The sequence below is a fragment of the Bombus huntii genome, chromosome 10, assembly GCF_024542735.1.
Source record: "Bombus huntii isolate Logan2020A chromosome 10, iyBomHunt1.1, whole genome shotgun sequence".
Classification (NCBI taxonomy): Eukaryota; Metazoa; Arthropoda; class Insecta; order Hymenoptera; family Apidae; genus Bombus; species Bombus huntii.
In genome coordinates this window covers 3,396,281-3,411,585 of record NC_066247.1, presented here as the reverse complement: position 1 = coordinate 3,411,585, position 15,305 = coordinate 3,396,281, and the positions used below count along the sequence as shown (strand labels likewise).

The 15,305-nt window shown below is 38.1% G+C and overlaps 2 protein-coding genes and 1 pseudogene across 2 annotated transcripts; all 3 read right to left on the bottom strand.

Annotated features, from left to right (window-relative positions):
- Nucleotides 1–519: 519 nt before the first annotated feature.
- On the bottom strand, nucleotides 520–7,548 carry LOC126870522 (uncharacterized; annotated as a pseudogene).
- A 2,694-nt stretch (nucleotides 7,549–10,242) lies between these two features.
- LOC126870012 (odorant receptor 47a-like) lies at nucleotides 10,243–12,950 on the bottom strand. Its single transcript, XM_050627313.1, has 4 exons — nucleotides 12,542–12,950; nucleotides 11,270–11,744; nucleotides 10,738–10,968; nucleotides 10,243–10,636 (listed from the first exon to the last, which is right to left on the bottom strand). The coding sequence occupies exons 1-4, from the start codon at nucleotides 12,722–12,724 to the stop codon at nucleotides 10,296–10,298; spliced, it is 1,230 nt and encodes a 409-aa protein (XP_050483270.1). The 5' UTR covers nucleotides 12,725–12,950; the 3' UTR covers nucleotides 10,243–10,295.
- A 1,182-nt stretch (nucleotides 12,951–14,132) lies between these two features.
- LOC126870521 (odorant receptor 9a-like) lies at nucleotides 14,133–15,301 on the bottom strand. The gene is made up of 3 exons (XM_050628319.1): nucleotides 15,253–15,301; nucleotides 14,640–14,903; nucleotides 14,133–14,582 (listed from the first exon to the last, which is right to left on the bottom strand). The coding sequence occupies exons 1-3, from the start codon at nucleotides 15,299–15,301 to the stop codon at nucleotides 14,203–14,205; spliced, it is 693 nt and encodes a 230-aa protein (XP_050484276.1). The 3' UTR covers nucleotides 14,133–14,202.
- Nucleotides 15,302–15,305: the final 4 nt, after the last annotated feature.

Genomic DNA, 15,305 nt, shown 5'->3' with positions numbered 1-15,305 from the left:
TCTCGTGCTGAGGTAGCCCAGGAACATGGAACTTGGCTTGGTGATCAAGGTAATAGACTAATTGTACCTCACCCTGCTTTTATATGAATTTTATTTCGTATAATTTAAAGAATGTCTTCATTTTACTCTTTAACAAAAATAAGCAACAAATTTTCGATTTTTCATATTAATTTTATTGATCTATATCAGTGCGTTATTGAGATTTGAAATTTTTTAATTCCCGAATTAAAGTCTTCCGTCGACTGAAAGATTTAATAACGCGTAAATAGAAACGAAAGGCTGACTTAAACTTATCGGTTACCAAGCCTTTCAAATGCCAAAGCGATTGAGTTTTGAAGCTACAAATGCCAATGTAATAATCATGTACATATACATATATTTCAAATGTTTTCCGGCATTTCACGAATTATTGACTACGACAGAGACTACCGAGACCATCCATTACGCACATTCGACCAATTTGATTCTGAGTATTTGTAATAAATGTTTAGTCATCAAAAGTATATTACATATCTTGTTGAGCTTTATTAGATAAATATACCCCCCTCCATTTCGATATTATACAAGGCCTTAAGTACTTATCATTACCCGTAGAACTGAGAGATACGACATAGAAGTTTTCATAATACTCATGTACGTTTCCATATTAACAATAAAGAATCTTCCAGCCTTCAGGTAAACTGGATCTTGAGTTCTCATAATAACATAAATAATATCTTTTGCCACACTATTCGGTATATCGTACCAACTACAGGAATATATCGAGTCGCCGATGCCTTCCATTTGACGCTTTAAATAATCGCCCACGTAGCTGTATGCAAATAATTGCACCAATAGAGTGTTCAGTACTAAAAACGTTTTTATCGTCATGACGATGTTTCCAACACTCAGAGCGATGATGAACTGTAGTCCTGAAAGCAGGTGTAAATCATTCCAACACGTTCATCGTATTTAGATAAATTTATGCCATTTAATGTCATTTTATCAAGAGATGTAAAAATGTTCACCGCTTGTACAAATAAGTATACAACTCGTGAATAGTTGCACAGCCAAGATAGAGCTGATCGTATCGTCCAGCATTTTGGCCAGGTTCAGTAAGTAAACATGCCTCTTGGTTAATACGCTGAAACGTTTCTTTGTTCTTTCGTTTTCGTTTCGTAGTCTTTTGAAATCAAGTTTCAGAATTTCTACTTGACCGCACAGGTGGAAAGTTATACCGAAAAACAAGGAATCGTTTCCTAATTCATATTTGAAAATAAATAAACAAGATCTTTGAGCCACGCTGAGACAATAGTAGTAATTTAGCCTCTCAGAAGCCAAACTAATGAATTCCACTGGGTATGAAGTTGCTAGCTTCATAGTTCAAAATTAATAATTGTTCAATATAATTCAATATATTATTCAATATTTTACTAACAGAGAATATACGGCTGTGGATTGTAATTTCAAAGTATATAGAACAAGTGGTGCTCCTATTTATCATTCTCTTTTATTTTTTAAATTGTGGAATTGATTGGCATGGCTCCTGACAATGAGTAATTCGTATGACACGACGATTCATTACCTAGATTTCCATTGCTCGTTAATAGCAACATCAAGTACTCTACGATAAAAACCATGAAGTATAAATTTTCCGGTATTTTTACAAGTGCCACTACTTTTTCGGAAGGTATAGGATATTCCGGAATATGTTCTTCCGTTGCGTTAACTATATCTTTCATTTCCTCTGCAGCCAGCATAGGCAAAGTCGTGAAGAGAGTTGCGCTGAAATATGCGAAAAGTACCCCACTGATACCTGCCACTCTGCCCATGTAAGCGTGTCTTCGTACTATCGCTCGTTTTTCTTGGTCATTCAATTCGTTATAATCCTTAACCGCCGAGGTAAAATTTGAGATAAGGCCAGCAGGGTGAATACGAAACTGCAGGACCTTTGACACTGCCAAATAGCCGCAAGTTAGTATTACTACGGCGTCCAGATTCTTCTCAGCGTCGCTGGTGTCTAAATACATCTCCGATTGCACGATCGCTATCATTAGTAGCTATAAAAGAATAAGAATTTTTGAACGCGTCAATTTCAGCTGTTCAGAAATTTTGCACATCGGTGTATAATAAATAAAATTTAAATATATATCACTAGGACTAGTTTCACTTATTTGTCCACTCAATTTTTGTCTCTCAGTATACATACACGTTAACTTCCAAACAAAATAATATGAGTTTCATACCAGAAGAAAACTCGTGATTACGGCACGTATAGCGGAAAAGATATCATAGTGTTGAAGAGGCCAGGTACCAACAGGCCACGATAGGATCTTGAACGGAGCCATCGCGTAAGCGAAATCTTTACTCGACGTCGCCTTCATCCTCGCAAGGTGAAGATCGACAAATAATTTCGCGCATTCGTGTATGCATACCCTTTCCTTTCTTCCTTATGCTCGCGAATTGTGTTTCGATTTTCCGGCTTTTCTTTTATTTTACCATAATCGCTCAATTATCTACCGCACAGTAAGCACATTTCCAAGAAAATTCCAATGAGGGGTTACATCGTCGATAAATACATCATCGTCATGCTTCTACACGATTAATAACTAATACGTTGCTTCTGTCGTCCAACGCCATTCGTTTTGCAAATTAGACCGTGTTTTCAAACAATGTTCAACTTCCATAGTAAGCTGTTACACTATACATTCGCTTCGAAAATTGATCTGCGTTTTCGTAGGATATTCATCTTTCATCGGAAACTGTCAAGCTAGAGTTTCAACGTTATGTAAGCAAATGCAAAGACAAAGATCTATTTTCTTATAGTAAGAAGCTACCCTTTCTTATAAGAAAAGTGGAAGAACCGAACCGAATCATCTAAATTGGAATCGATTATTTTCGCAGGAAATGGTGATCGGCGTTCTCGAAATTGCACTTTGGAAAATTTCTTATTTATTCGCATACAACGATCCAAATTATTGCGTACTTATGTTTAATAGATTATAGCATGCCTTCGTACGTAGGTATGTTTGTGGTAGTTTAAGTCGTACATTAGAGAAAATTTCGCTCTTCCTCATCGAATTACAGAAATATTCCCTTTGCTTCACTAGCAACGCATCGAGAATGGCGAAAGCAACACATAGCTCTCGCGATAAAATGGTCTTCATGTGCCTCGCGTTACTTTCAAAACGGACAATTAAGAAGTTTGGTGTCTGTCGTATTTCTTTGAAAGTAAATATATTCATCGAGAGAAATTTCCATTCTGTCACGTGGTACGTCAAGTTCCCACGATTCATTGTGAGTATCCTGCTAAGTGTCCTCAAGGCTAATACCAGAGTAGATTCTAGACGGCTTGTACGATTTCTTCCGATCGAGGTTCGACAGCGTCGTCCGCGTAAGCGTAAAGGTACAGTTGTATGAGCAACGTCATCATCAGGACGACGCCATTCAATGTACGATTGATTTTTTTGTGGACACACGACGATGATGCTCGTGGTGCGTGTGTGAAGTTTGTATAAACATTGATTATATGTGCTATTATTTGTTGATTATTTATGGAGGCAAATGTTTAGAGGAAACATTAATCGTCTCCATTAAAAAATTTCATGAGACTCTTTTCGATATGTAGTTGTGGATTTTAATGAGTAAACAGTAATGTTTAATCTACGATTTCTCTTACAAAACGTTGTGCAGAATGGTTTACGTTTTCAAATGTCATAATCTTACTCTCCGTGACTTGTACGAGGTAAGTTGCTGCCCATATATCGTTTGATTTTGAAGAATCCCTGTGTACCCCGCTGCTTAGGTTGACCCACTATCGCTCTTGTAAGGAGGATTGCTCGCGTGCAGGGATTTTTGGCCATTTTTTAAATGTCAATAAGTAAAAGACTAAGCTGAAAACGTAATTTATTATTCTTGATTTTCGTTTTATTTGGTTTTCAGGAATCATCCTTAAATTTACTGCACACGTAGCCGAACACCTGTATATTTAAATGTTCTGTGTGTGCATCATCTGTTGGTCGTCACACGAATTACTAACTACAGCTTATTGAACTTATTGATCTTCTGCGCACACACGATCAATTTGATTTTGAGTATTTGAAATGAATATTGAATCACCAAATATTTTAATAATACTAAATATTTTATTGTACTTTATTAGATTAACATGACTTCCTAGATTTCTACATTATACAAGTCCTCAAGCATTTATCATTACCCGTAGAACTGAGAGATACGACATAGAAGTTTTCATAATACTCATGTACGTTTCCATATTAACAATAAAGAATCTTCCGGCCTTCAGGAAAACTGGATCTTGAGTCCTCATAATAACATAAATAATATCTCTTGCCACATTTTTCGGTATATCGTACCAGCTGCAGAAATACACCGAATCACCGATGCCTTCCATTTGACGCTTTAAATATTCGCCCACGTAGCTGTATGCAAATAATTGCACTAATAGAGTGCTCAGTACTATAAACGTTTTTATCGTCATGACGATGTTTCCAACACTCAGAGCGATAATGAACTGTAGTCCTGAAAGCAGGCGTAAATCATTCCAACACGTTCATCGTATTTAGATAAATTTATGCCATTTAATGTCATTTTATCAAGAGATGTAAAAATGTTCACCGGTTGTACAAATAAGTATACAACTCGTGAATAGTTGCACAGCCAAGATAGAGCTGATCGTATCGTCCAGCATTTTGGCTAGGTTCAGTAAGTAAACATGCCTCTTGGTTAATACGTTGAAATGTTCCTTTGCTTTTTCGTTCTCGTTGCTCAGTCTGCTGAACTCTAGCCTCAGAACTTCCACTTGACCACACAGATGAAAAATAATACCGAAGAACAACGAATCGCTACCTAATTTAAGTTGAAAAATAAATAAGCAAGACACTAATGCTACTTTCGACATGTAAGGGTATTCGTGTCTCTTTGAACCCAAACTCATCAATTCCATTTTCTTTCAAGTACTTACTTTCTTTGTTCAAAATGAATAATTGGAACACAACATCTCAAAAGCAGATAATACAAAGCTGTGGATTGCAATTTCAAAGTATATGCAACACATGTTGCCCCTACCTATCGTTCTCTTTCACTTGTCAAATTGTGGAATTGATTCGCATGACACGGCGCATAAGACACGGTGATACATTACCTAGATTTCCACTGCTCGTTAATAGCAACATCAAGTACTCCACGATAAAAACAATGAAGTATAAATTATCCGGCATTTTTATAAATTCCATCACTTTTTCGGAAGGTATAGGGTATTCCGGAGTATTATCTTCCGTTACGTTAACTATATCTTCCACTTCCTCCTCAGCCAGCATTGGCACAGTCATGAAGAGAGTTGAACCGAAATATGCGAAAAATACCACACTGATACCTGCCACTCTGCCCATGTAAGCGTGTCTTCGTACAATCATTCGTTTCTCTTGGTCGTTCAATTCGTTATAATCTTTAACCGCCGAGGTAAAATTTGATATGAGGCCAGCAGGGCGAATACGAAACTGCAGGATCTTTGACATTGCCAGAATGCCGCAAGTGATAAGTACTAGACCGTCCAGATTCTTCTCAGCGTCGCTGCTGTCTAAATACATCTCCAATTGCACGATCATTAGCATTAGTAGCTATAAAAGAATAAGAATTTTTAAACACGTCAATTTTAGCTGCTCAGAAATCACATTATAATTTCCTCTTTAATTCACTATTGTTTGCACAATTTCCTTGCCATAATCAAATTTATTGAAATAAGTCATTTGTTTCTGAAGAGGAACACAAATAATGTGCAGTAATAATAAAATTTACAAAGTGGTATTTGCATAGTGGTGAGGATGATTGCGAATTTTCTAGGAAGTTTACTTATCATGTTCGGACAAAAGTATATGAGCAGAAGATTGAAATTGGTATCAATGAAATTTCTTTAAATAGGTACTGTTTGTACAAAAACGTTCAATTATTTCAATTATACATTAAATAATTTTTGTACTATAATGATGTGGCGACGAGTACTATGGAACTTTCCAACGGCTCCGTGATACAAAGCTCTACGCTACGCCGTCAAAACGCAACACGACGTACTCAATCTGTCATCGATATCTTCACGCTCCTTCCGCCGAATTTCTCGGAAGGGCATACACGCGCCAGCCACTTATAATGAACGCACACGAGTGGGGACATCGATGGGCAACGAAGAAAAGAATCAGTTCGGTCGGAAAAATAAGCACATTCGACCACGAGCCGCGAGACGCGAAAGACGAAAGAAAACGAGTACGCTATTATCGAGAAATCGACCGAACGACGCTATTATTTATCGGCGTTAAGTATCAACCGATGTTAACTGCTAATTGTCATTTGTTGTTATCTGGTTTAATAAACGTTATTGGTTCAATATAACCTAGTGTATTTCAGTACCTATTACACCATTCCAGCTCAAATTGGTGACCCCGACGTGAGTGAAAGTTAAAGAGGTGACTGTGATAGTGATACTGAGACTCTAAACGCCGCGAATTGAAACTGCTGTACGATGGCAAATACCGACGGGATTGCGGAACAATACGATAAGTTAAAAACACGATCATTCGAGAGTTGGCTGATACAGCCAGCACGAAGTTACGCAAACTGCTGACTTTCGAAGAGATGGGCGACCAAAAGCCGTCCCAATTCCATCAACACCTGAGAAGACTAGCCGGTCCCTCCATGCCGGACGAATTCCTCCTCATACTCTGGGGGGAGCGACTCCCGGAATATATAGACACCGCCCTGGCCGTGGTGGACGAAACGGACGTAGAAAAGTTGACGCGAGCAGCCGATCGAATTTACGAGACACACTCGTTGAGAAGACAGAGGGTCGCCGTTATCGAGACAGAGAGAACGGGAGGCGAACGGCGAGATCGCCCCTCAGAATCGACAAACGGCGACAGGCTCTCCAAAATAGAGGCACAAATCGAGGCACTGCGCCTCGACCGGCGCCGCTACCAACGTCCAAACATGAGACGGTACGGACCGCGCCCGAGAGAAGAGCCACAGGACTCCGGTCTTTGTTACTATCACGCGACGTTCCGAGCGCGCGCGAAGAAGTGCCGTTCACCATGTACATGGAAGCAGGGAAACGAGACCGGCCGTCTGTAAACGCGGAAAATTCCGGAAACTTCTAAAAATAGTGGTTTTTTGATTTAAAATGAGCATAGAATGATCGCTGCATGCTTCCTGGTAACGATTTTATAACACTTGTAGTATCAGCAACTTTTCGGTGAAAATTGGGTATTCCTTGAATTTTGCACACAGTATAATAAATAAAATTTAAATATATCACCAAGACAAGTTCCACTTATTTGTTCGCTCAATTCTTGTCTCCGAGTATATATACGTGTTAACATCGAAACAGAATGGCAAAAATTTCATACCACAAGAAAAATCGTGAATATGACACGCATAGCGGAAAGAATATTGTAATCTTGAAGAGGCCAGGTACCAACAGGCCACGACATGATCTTCATCGGAGTTATCGCGTAAGCGAAATCTTTATTCAATGTCGTCTTCATGCTCACAACACAAAGATCGACAAATAATTCCGCGTAATCGCGCGTATGCTCCCTTTCTTTCTTCCCTCATGCTCACGAATTGTATTTCTATGTTCCGGTTTATCTTTTATTCTACTATAATCGCTCAATTATCTATCGTTCAGTGGGCACAAGAAAATTCTAGTGTGGTTTACTTTGTAGGGAAATACTTTATTGCTATGCTTCTCCAGGATTAATAAATAATACGTTGCTTCTGTCGTCCAGTGCCATTCGTCTTGAAAATTAGTTCGTGTTTTGAAAGAATATTCAACTGATAAGTTGTTATACTACACATGCGCTTCGAAAATCGATCTGTGTTTACGTAGGGTATTCATCTTTCGTCGAAAATTGTCAGGCTAAAGTTTCAACGTTATGTAAGCAAATGTAAAGAATAAAGATCTATTTTCTTATAGTAACAAGCTACCCTTTCTTGTATGAAAAGTGGAAAAGCCACATCGTCTAAATTGCAATTTTCGTCGCAAGCAAATGGTGCGGTCGTGATGGGCGTTCTCGAAATTGCGCTTTGGAAAATTTCTTATTTATTCGCATACAACGATCCAAACCATTGCGTAGTTATGTTTAATAGGTTATAGCATGCTTCGTACGTAGGTATGTTTGTGGAAATTTGAGTCGTCCATTTGAGAAAATTTCGCTCTTTGTCATCGAATTACTGTAATATCGCCTTTGTTCCACTAGCAATGCACCGAGAATGTAGAGAGGAATACATAGCACTCGCGATCAAATGGTCTTCATATGCATCGCGTTACTTTCAAGACGAAGAAGTAAGAAGCCTGGTGCCTGTCGTATTTCTTTGAAAGTGAGTATATTTATCGAGAGGAATTTTCATCCTGTCACGTGGTATGACAAATTCCCACGATTCATTGCGAGTATTTTGCTAAGTGTCCTCTCGAGGTTGATACCACGGCAAATTGTTGACGGTTTGTGCGATCTCCCTGGATCGAGACTCGGCAGTGTCACGTAGGAGACACAAGAAATCACGAGATTGACAGATCACCGGTGAGATCTCCTTGCGTCGCAGTTCCAACGTTTCACAAATAAGGTACAGAATTGAATTTTAGATATAGTAGTAAAATTTATTGTACGAATCCAACGAACCATATCAGTTACATACGCAGATTCATCGAACAGTGGAAGTATGTCGCAATCGTAACAGCTCCCCGATTCGCGTGATCCTCCTGAAGAATCGGTGACGGAGTGGGTGGTGAGTGGGGCCCCACTACGTAAGGATGCGTGCTCGTCGATCCCCACTGGATACTATTCGAGAGAAATGAATGCGATCCACGATGCCGGCATTGCACGTTTGGAAGCGATACCGACAGCAGCACTGTGTATACGTAGTTACACGCAGATCAAGCATCTGTCAAACGAAACACGGTACGTAGACGGGAATTTGTAACCGACTTGGTACGGAAATCAAACCACCTTTCGTGTCCACGCTACGTACGTATCTCAAACCAAAGTATTACGGGTATAAACCGCACAGCAAACCACCGTACAAATAACCGCCGTGTACAGCTGTAACGATTTCGTGAGACAGACACGTGCAGTTGGCCGTTCGCACTTCCTTTCCACGCATCAGCCAGTGTGATTGGGACGGCAGTGTTCTGTGTTCAGAGTGTGCAGTTTAAAATTTGTAGCGAACGGTACGAACACATCACGGAAAGTTTGCGACGAGATCGATCACTGCTGCGGTCGAATTCCCGACCCCACGCTGCAGCAACTTTGAATTCACGTTCATCCGAACAGAACGAACTGCTGGTTGTTGTTGTGGACTAAGGTGTTGTGCGTGTCTCCATCTGATTGTCTGTCATTAGTGTGGCATCGATGCTTACTTGACCCAACAGATATCGCGGCGTAGCAGAATTCGAAATGTCAGCGTGTTTTCAAGCTTGTTGGTATGTACATGTATATTTATTGCAATATCCGCATTTAATGCACAGAGGACGTTGTTCCCTCCGTATGCCATTGTACCATGACGAAATTAGAATATACTGAGCATTTTTTTTTCATATTAATTTTGTCTCTCAACTTTCTTCATCTGCTGATTACACGGTTTTCGCTGTACAGCGCCTGGAAACACAGTTCGTTTGTACAGATACTATCGATTCTAGGGATAAGTAACATATCCCGAAGCTAGACGCGATAAGATTCTCAAATTCTCGTCCAGCTTAATCCTGACTAGCTAAGCAATTTCATTTTTCTTCTAAATTATTCTTTCCAAGACTAGTGATGCCTTCCTAATCTTCTGACACTCCAACAGATTCCAAACATAGTGTTTTGCGAACGGGAATACGTTCAATAGCCAATTCCATATTCATATGAAAAATATGGAGATAGAACGCGAACAAATAATATATGCCCGTTTTTACAGGGAAGCAGCATTTAATTTCAATACGTCACTAAACAAACTTACATTACTTACCATAATTAAATCTGTATTTATATACCATCCGTTTAAATGTGTATTTACGTATACATTTATTTCCAACGTTTTCGACGCATGGTATTCCGCGATACATAAACGACACTGTTGTATCTTCTGTCGGTCATTGTACGAATTAGTAACTACAGCTTATTCAGTCGATTTTCTGCGCACATTCGACCAATTTGATTTTGAGCATTTGAAATGAATATTGAATCACCAAATATTTTAATAATACTAAATATTTTATTGTACTTTATTAGAATAACATGACTTCCTAGATTTCTACATTATATAAGTCCTCAAGCAGTTACCATTACTCGTAGAACTGAGAGATACGACATAGATGTTTTTATAATACTCATGTAAGTTTCCATATTAACAATAAAAAATTTTCCAGCCTTCAGGAAAACTGGATCCTGAGTTCTCATAATAACATAAATAATATCTTTTGCAACACTTTTCGGTATATCGTACCAGCTGCTGGAATACACCGAATCACCGATGCCTTCCATTTGACGCTTTAAATATTCGCCCACGTAGCTGTATGCAAATAATTGCACTAACAGAGTGCTCAGTACTATAAACGATTTTATCGTCATGACGATGTTTCCAACGCTCAGAGCGATAATGAATTGAAGTCCTAAAAATAGATGCAAATTATCACAATACATTAATCGTATTTAAATAAACTTACGCCATTGTGCTTCGCGTCATTTTATTAAGTGATGTAAGAATGTTCACCGCTTGTACAAATAACTATACAACTCGTGAATAGTTGCACTGCCAAGATAGAGCTGATCGTCTCGTTCAGCATCTTGGCTAGTTTCAATAAGTAAACATGCCTCTTGGATAGTACGATGAAATGTTCTATTGTTCTTTCGTTGTCGTTGCTCAGTCTCCTGAAGTCGAGCCTCAGAATTTCCACCTGGCCACACAGGTGAAATATAATACCGAAGAACAACGAATCACTACCTAATTCATATTGAAAAATAAATAAGCAAAATACTAATGCCACTTTCGACATGTATCGGTATTAGCGTCTCATTGAATCCAAACTCATCAATTCCATTTTTTTTTTCAAGTACTTACTTTCTTTGTTCGAAATTGGAACTCAACATCTCAACAGCACACAATAAAAAGCTGGATATGTAATTTCAAAGTATATGCAACACATGTTGCCCCTACTTATCGATCTCTTGCACTTGTCAAATTGTGGAATTGATTCGCATGGCTACTGGCAATGAGTAATTCGTAAAACAAAATGATACAGTACCTAGATTTCCATTGCTCGTTAATAACAACATCAAGTACTCCACGATAAAAACAATGAAGTATAAATTGTCCGGCATTTTTATAAGTGCCATTACTTTTTCGGAAGGTATAGGATATTCCGGAATATTATCTTTCGTTACGTTAACTACATCTTTCACTTCCTCCCCAGCCAGCATTGGCACAGACATGAAAAGAGTTGCGCTGAAATATGCGAAAAGTACCACACCAATACCTGCCACTCTGCCCATGTAAGCGTGTCTTCGCAGTATCACGCCTTTCTCTTGGTCATACAATTTGTTATAATCCTCAACAGCCGAGGTGAAGTTCGAGATAAGTCCAGCCGGCCGAATACGAAAACGAATGACCTTTGACACAGCCAGAATGCCGCAGGATAGTATTACTAATGCGTCGAGATTTTTCTCGGCGTCGTTGCTGTCTAAATACATCTCCGACTGCACGATCGTTAGCATTAGTAGCTATAAAAGAATGAGAATTTTTAACCGCGCCAATTTCACCTACTCAGAAACCACATTTTAATTTCCTTTTTAATTCACAATTGTTTACACAATTTCCCTGCCATAATAAAATTTATTGAAAGAAGACATTTGTTTCTGAAGAAGAACACAAGTAATGTGCAATGATAATAAAATCTTTCTTTAAAGTTTCTTTAAGTAGGTCGTGTTTATACAAAAATGTTCAATTATTTCAGTTATCCATTAAATAATTTTTGTACTATAACGATATCCACTGGCATGCGAGATTAAAGAAACACTTAATTTCCGACTGTGCAATACTCACGAGAAGCTGCTTGTGCTATTATTACAATGCCAGCTGAATACTCAAAGTACAATAAAACATCGGACAAATTATCGCGCGTCACTTTAGATCTAAACAAAATTTTTTAACGTCTGTAGATTCTTTTGAATCTGAAATACGTTCGGAACGAGAAAGTAGCTTTGCATTCTCACTCTACCACATGATGCAGGAAACTCTGTGGGATAAATTCCGGAAACTTCTAAAAATAGTGGTTTCTTGATTTAAAATGAGTATAGAATGATTGCTGTATGTTTCCTTGTAACGATTTTATCACACTTTTAATATCAGCAACTTTTCGGTGAAAATTGTGTATTCCTTTAATTTTGCACGCCGGTGTATAATAAATAAAATTTAAATATATATCACTAAGACAAGTTCCACTTATTTGTTCACTCAATTCTTGTCTCCGAGTATATATACGTGTTAACATCGAAACAGAATGGCAAAAATTTCGTACCAAAAGACAACTCGTGATTATGACACGCATAGAGGAAAAGATATTGTAGTCTTGAAGAGGCCAGGTACCAACAGGCCACGACAGGATCTTCATCGGAGTCATCGCGTAAGCGAAATCTTTATTCAACGTCACCTTCATGTTCACAACACGAAGGTCGACAAATAACACTGCGTAATCGTGCATATGCACCCTTTCTTTTTTTCCTTATGCTCGCGAATTGTATTTCTATGTTTCCGTTTATCGTTTATTCTACTATAATCGCCCAATTATCTATCGTTCAGTAGGCACATTCCCAAGAAAATTCTAGTGGGGATTACTTTGTAGGTAAATACTTCATAGCCATGTTTCTGCATGATTAATAACTAATACGTTGCTTCTCTCGCCCAGTGCTATTCGTCTTGAAAATTAGTCCGTGTTTTCAAAGAATATTCAACTTTCATAGCAGGTTGTTACTATACATTCTATATATTCGCTTCGAAAATTGATCTGTGTTTTCGTAGGATATTCATCTTTCATCGGAAACTGTCAGGCAAAGGTTTCAACGACGTGTAAGCAAATGTAAGGAACAAAGATCTATTTTCTTATAGTAAGAGGGTACCGTTTCTTATAAGAAAAGTGGTAGAACTGAATTGTCTAAATTGCAATCGATTATTTTCAACGCAAGCAAGTGGTGCGATTGTTACCGGAAATTGCACTCTGGAAAATTTCTTATTTATGTGTATATACTGATCCAATTCACTGTATACTTATGTGTAATATGTTATAGCATCCTTCGTGTGCAGGTACGTTTATGAAAGTTTGAGTCTTACGTAAGAGAATATTTCGTTGCTCTTTCTCGTCGAATAGCAGTAATATCACTTTTCCTGTACGATGTACCGAGAGTGGTTAAAGGAATACGTACCTCTCACGCTCAACTGGTCTTCACGAGTTCATCATTACTTTGAGAACACTCTTATAGGAAGCTGATATCGTCGATATTTCTTTGAACGCGAATGTGTTCATTTGGTGAAATTTTTCGACTGACAGGTGTTTCCGTGATTCATTGTCAGTACGCTGTTCTTTGCTAACTGTTGTCAAAGTTCATACCAGTGCGAATTGTAAGCGACTTGCGTGATTTGTTCAAATCGAGACCCGACAGTATCGCCCGCGTAAACGTAAAGCTTCAGCTTTATAGGCAACTTCAGCATCAGGTCGACAGCTTTCAGTGCAAGACCGATGATGTCATGCGTGTTCAGGCAGACCAATAATAAGAAGCTTGATGTGGTGATAATGGTAATATACTAATTATATTTGGCTTTATGGCTAATTATTTCCGGACTACTCAATGTAGTAGAAAGTAGTATAAGTTATATGTTTCATCTTTTACAAGGAGCACCATTATTGTTGTCAGTACGTTGTCAAATTGTCCTCCGTCACCTACCCTAATTTAACCTTATTATATATTTAAATATGTACGTACATATACATATACACAATTCATTATTTGTCATTGCACGAAATATTGACTATAACAGCCCAGTAAGAATCTATTGCGCACATACGACTAACTTAATTTTGAATATTTGAAATGAATACTGAATCGTAAAAAGTAACACATTAAGTATTTTATTGAGCTCTATTAGATAAATATAACTCTCTCGGTTTCTATATTATACACAGCCTCAACCGTTTACCATAACTCGAAGCACTGAAAGATATGACATAGAAGTTTTTATGATACTCGTGTACGTTTCCATATTAACAACGAGGAATTGTCCTGCTCTCAGGAAAACTGGCTCTTGAGCTCTCATAATGACATAAATAATATCTTTTGTCACACTTTTCGGTATATCGTACCAGTTGCAGAAATACATCGAGTCACCGATGCCTTCCATTTGACGTCTTAAATATTCGCCCACGTAACTGTATGCAAACAATTGTACCATGAGAGCGGTGAGTACCATAAATGTTTTTATAACCATGACGATGTTTCCAATGCTCAGAGCGAGAATGAGTTGAAGTCCTAAAAACAGATGCAAATTATCCCAACATATTGATCGTATTTAAATAAACTTTTGCCATCAGGTGTCATTTTATCGAGTGAGGTAAGAATGTTTACCGCTTGTACAAATAAGTATACAACTTGTGAATAGTTGCATAGCCAAGATAGAGCTGATGGTGTCGATCAGCATATTGGCCAGGTTAATTAAGTAGATATGCCTCCTGGTTAATACGTTGAAATGTTCCCTCGTTCTTTCGCTCTCGATTTTCAGTCTCTTGAAATCTAGTTTCAGTATTTCTATCTGACCGCACAGGTGAAAAGTGATACCGAAAAACAACGAATCGCTTCCTAATTTATATTTCAAAATAAATGAGTAAGATCCTTAAACTACCCTGAGCAAGTATCGGTATTTCAACCTCTCGGAAGCCAAGGCAGTCAACTGCATTTGGTATACAGTTCTTAATTCAATTGTCCAAAGTGAATAATTTCTAATCAACATTTCAAAAGCGCAAACTTTTCGTACGAAGTGTGACAAGAGAAATGACGAATATAAATCGAGCGTCGCGTTTTAACGATTAAGTGTAGTGTAAATAAAACAAAAAAGTTCATTCCATTTAAAGAAATGAAGTTGACCACACATTACGTACTTTTTGCTATAACATTCCCCTAGAAAGAAAGTATTAATTCCAGATTACGTGCCCCTGTAAGTCAATCGAGTTTCGTATAATACTTTCTCTTTCTATCGCCAAAAGCAAAATAATTGTAATGGCAAAGTACATTTTA

Coding starts and splice junctions, on each gene's coding strand:
- LOC126870521 (XM_050628319.1), bottom strand. CDS start 15,301: ATGTACTTTGCCATTACAATTATTTTGCTTTTGGCGATAGAAAGAGAA. Junction 14,904..15,252: donor TTTGGCGATAGAAAGAGAAA/GTATTATACGAA, acceptor GGGTAGTTTAAG/GATCTTACTCATTTATTTTG. Junction 14,583..14,639: donor TATACTTATTTGTACAAGCG/GTAAACATTCTT, acceptor AGTTTATTTAAA/TACGATCAATATGTTGGGAT.
- LOC126870012 (XM_050627313.1), bottom strand. CDS start 12,724: ATGCACGATTACGCAGTGTTATTTGTCGACCTTCGTGTTGTGAACATG. Junction 10,969..11,269: donor AACGAGCAATGGAAATCTAG/GTACTGTATCAT, acceptor AATATGAATTAG/GTAGTGATTCGTTGTTCTTC. Junction 10,637..10,737: donor TATAGTTATTTGTACAAGCG/GTGAACATTCTT, acceptor ATCTATTTTTAG/GACTTCAATTCATTATCGCT.